The sequence below is a fragment of the Bison bison genome, unplaced genomic scaffold, assembly GCF_000754665.1.
Source record: "Bison bison bison isolate TAMUID 2011002044 unplaced genomic scaffold, Bison_UMD1.0 scf7180017864085, whole genome shotgun sequence".
Lineage (NCBI taxonomy): Eukaryota > Metazoa > Chordata > Mammalia > Artiodactyla > Bovidae > Bison > Bison bison.
Genome location: NW_011494657.1, coordinates 245,079 through 249,018, shown reverse-complemented (window position 1 = coordinate 249,018; position 3,940 = coordinate 245,079). Strand labels below are relative to the sequence as shown.

Below are 3,940 nucleotides of genomic sequence, written 5' to 3'. Positions count from 1 at the left end.
CTGCACCCCCTCCTCCCGCCGCCGGCCCCCGACGGGGTGGGGTGGGGGAGGATGGAATGAGGGGGGTCAAGGACCTCAGAGACACCAGGCCCCGACCCCGCTGCCGAGACCCCACCAAGATCAACGCGTCGCCCAGAAACGAGTCTTCTCTTGCCCCCAAGGCCTCTTGTCCTCTCCCCCTGCGCCCTGGTGCCAGGCAAGGCCTGTCCCTGCCAGGAAGGGCTTGCCTCTTAAAAACTGTCTTCCCAGTAGAACGAATCCTTCCACCGTGGGAACGTCTTTTTCTAAAGGCACCAAGGCCCACTGAGGCCAGTGGTGCCAGCCTGGCTATGCAGGTTCACCCTCACCCCCTCGCTCTCCATCCATCCGTTCCTGTCGCTGGTGAGTCTGTGCCAAGGCCCCAGCCTGACCTCTCGCCTTTCTTCCCACACCAGGGTCTTCTTCCCTACCTGCTTCTTCACAAAGAAAAAGCCCAAACCGGTCTCCCTCCTCACCTGGCTCGGGGCATCCCTGGGCTGGCTGCAGGGCCGGGGGGTGTGGAGCGCGGCCTGCCGGACTCCGGAGGTGGAGGCGGAACGCCCCAGGCGGTAGCCTCCAGTGAAGTCTGAGGCAGAAGATTGAGGGTGAGAAAGGAAGGGGGCGCCAGGTTCCCCTCCCTCAATGACCTGAGGACAGGAGAGGCCCCTTCAGACTGACCCTAGCCTCATCTGAGGAGGGGATGGAGACCTGGTATTAGGAGGTAGGGCCCAGGACCGGGGCTCTGGGAGATTCCCCCAGCCCACCCCATCTGCGTGCGGGGGCAGACAGTGTCACCTCCGTTGCGGTGGCAGGCAGGGAAGGTCTGGCAGGGTATGGGCAGCGCCGTGCGGCCTCCTCCTCGGTCCCCTCCGTGGTGGATCCTGGCCAGAAGGCCCTCTGCCCCCTGGCTCCTCACCGGGATCCCTGATGCCAGAGGGCCTCTGTCCTCACGCTCCACCTTGCCTAGACCCTCAGCACTGCCATTCCAGGCCCGGGCACCATCCTCGATCTCTGCTGGGTAACAAGGAGAGCTCAGAAGCTGTACAATGGGAAGGGTCTTGCTGTCCCCCCAGCTACACGCACCACGACCTGGCTGGACCAGGACAAAGAATTGCCCCGTTGCAGGTCACAGCTGGGAAGGGAGGGCCCCGACATCACACTTTACACACACACACACACAGGAGGGATGCCAACCCTGGCATCACCCCTGAGCTGAGAATTGTAGATATTTACTGCTGCCAAACCCTTTTCCCTGTTCAGAGGGGTCTCCCCTACCCCAGCTTTAACTTCAGAACCCCTCCAGCCCCCTACAGGGCCAGAATGATCTCTGAAGTGGAGAGCAGTGGGGGCTCTTCCCTAGGAGAGGGGAGAATCCCAAATTCTGAGCTGGGGGAATGTCAAGGGGGGCCTTGGGGGAAGGGCTGCATGTGAACTAAGCTCATCTCTGAGTAGGCCTGGCAGAGCATTGCGTTGCCAGGCAACGGTAGGGGCCTCCCTCTCCTCTCCCTCTTGTCTGGATGGGTTGCTATGGTAACAGCTGGGAGGCAGCTGTGTTTAGCTCCTCGTGTGCGCACACTCACAAACACACACACCCCTGCAGCCCAGTGGAGGGAGGGGTGGGGAGTAGAGCAGAGCAGGACAGGACCGGAGGAGGAGACCAGATCCTGCCCCCTCCCCACTCAAGGTCTTCCTGCCCTGTCAGCGAACACACGGGGACCTCACCCCTTCAGTCTGCTGCATGTCCCCATCCCTCTGATCTCCCAGAAAAGTTCCCAGTTCAGGACAATGAGCTGTGGCTTCCAAGTAACCCCTTCAACACCTCCACCAGATCATCAAAGACATCCCCCAGGCCTCCCCGTTCCCCCTCCTCACTCACTGTCCAGCTCTTTTGCCTTCCTCCCTCCATACAGGACCTTCCGCTGCAGAGCCCAGCCTGCCCCAAACGTCGAGGCGCCCATCTCTTCTTCCTCCTCTGGCGTCCCTGCACTGGCGATGACGTGGGCACAGGAGATGCTGGCGAAGGCCCCCCCGTCTGTCCCTTGCTCTTGCAGCTGGATCTTGACCATGGGGGACGGAGCTCCCATCCCACAGCCCTTATTCAGCACCCCCCCAGCCTTGAGGCTCTCATAGGCAGGGGGTCTCTTGAGCCCAGCTGCTGCAGCTGGGTAGGTCCAGAGGGGGGTCAGGGGGCCTGTGGTTGGATCCGGAAGGCTGTGTGGGGAGGCCAGGCAGGCGCGGTGGTGGAGAACCCCAGCTGCTGCACCCAGAGCCCCACTGTGGGGGCTGGACTTCCCGGGCACAGGGGGCCTCGAGCTGGTGCACAGCATCCCATGGAGGACTGCGATTTCCTTCTCCGTCTTTGGCTCCCCAGCACCCAGGGGCGGGCCAGCTGGCAGGACGGAGTGCGTGGTCACCTTGACTGCTGAGTACACCATGGTGTAAGAGACGGCCTTGTCCTTGGGGGCGCCGGGGAGCAAGGCAGCCGGGGCAGGAGGGGCTGCTGGTGCCCCTGCCGCCTTGGGGCAGATCATGCTGTGGGAATTGGGGAGCTCCCGCTCCCCCCGGGGCTGGCCAGAGCCCTGGGGCGGCAATGGTGTTGAGTGGCTCCGGGCTCGGCCCGAGGGTCCCAGCAGCAGCAGGTTGGCAGCGGGAGGCGGAGGCGGTAGGGGAGGCGTCTCCCGCTCCCGGGCAGGCACTTGGGGAGCTGGGGTGGAGCCAGCTGGCTCCTTGGAGTGGCAGAGGACCGGTAGCCTCGAGACCCCGTCACCGGGGGTTCGGGAAGCAGACTTGGCTTGGGGGAAGGCCAGGAGCGGAGGCCGGTGCTGGAGGAGGTTGGGGAAGGGCGGGGGAATTTCACATGGAGTGGTCTTGGTGGGCGTGCCATCCCTTCGGCTCGGGAGGGCTGAAGCTGGCCGGCGGTGGGTGTGGGGCTGAAGGGCGTGAGGCTGGTGTGGCGTGGAGGCTGCGGTCAGTGCAGGGGCCCCATTGGCCCGGCCTTCCCCGGCCTCCTCGGGCAGCGGGTACTTCATCTCCTCATAGATGGCCTCACTCTCGTCCGAGTCCGAGTCAGCGCCAACGGGAGGGGTTGGGCCCCCACCCCCCAGAGGGGGCCCCGTCAGGCCTCCTCCACTCCGCCCTCCTCCCTTGAAGACATCGCCCACCATCTCAATGTACACGGGCTCTTCTTCCTGGGCGCCCGCCTCAGGGTCCCCGGCCACACAGGAGCCCCTGCTGAGGCGCTGAAGGGGCAGGTTCCCCCCTCGAGGGGAGGGGGCTGGGGGACAGGACTCATCGAAGGAGACCGACAGCTGGGTGTTGGGGCTTCGCCTGGGCTTCTGCGGAGGGACCTTCCGGCCTGACTCGCGGCCCTCGGGGGTTGGCTTCTGAGAGCCTGGGCAGGATGGGAAAGAGAACAGACACCAGGTTCTCAGTCGGGGAAGGAAACGGGGAGACCCACTGTGGCCTCTTGACTCATCTGCAAGGACATTCCTGCCTCTTCATTTCCCCCAGCTTTCCTCAACTCACAGCGCCAGTGGGTTCCCTTCCTACCAGTTGGCCTTGGCGCCTTCTAAAGAACTTTCCAGAGTCTGCAGCTCGCACCCTCAATTCTGCCCCCCACCCTCAAGGCCCTTCAAGGCCACCCCTTTCCCAAGAAAGAACTTTTCAAGGAGCTTTTCCTGCCCTTGAATGGTTCATCTCAGGCCTTTCCAAAAAAGAACCCCCCCACATTCCCTGTGAGAATGGAACCTTCCACTTCCTAGGTTCTTCCCTGAATGAACCCTGCAGGCAGGCCTCCTTTGGCCCGAAATGGATCTTCCCGGTTCCCCCTGGCGGGGATGGCGCGTGGGGCTGGGGAAGGGGGCGGGGTGTCTCACCTGCTTTCTTGCTGGGGGGCGTCTCTGCCCCCGACCCCGCCATGCTA

General features: G+C 63.8%; 1 protein-coding gene across 1 annotated transcript; it reads right to left on the bottom strand.

Annotated features, from left to right (window-relative positions):
* Positions 1–124: 124 nt before the first annotated feature.
* Positions 125–3,936, bottom strand: NYAP1 (neuronal tyrosine-phosphorylated phosphoinositide-3-kinase adaptor 1). The gene is made up of 4 exons (XM_010837894.1): positions 3,894–3,936; positions 1,895–3,409; positions 814–1,029; positions 125–604 (listed from the first exon to the last, which is right to left on the bottom strand). The coding sequence occupies exons 1-4, from the start codon at positions 3,934–3,936 to the stop codon at positions 285–287; spliced, it is 2,094 nt and encodes a 697-aa protein (XP_010836196.1). The 3' UTR covers positions 125–284.
* Between the last annotated feature and the right edge of the window lie 4 nt (positions 3,937–3,940).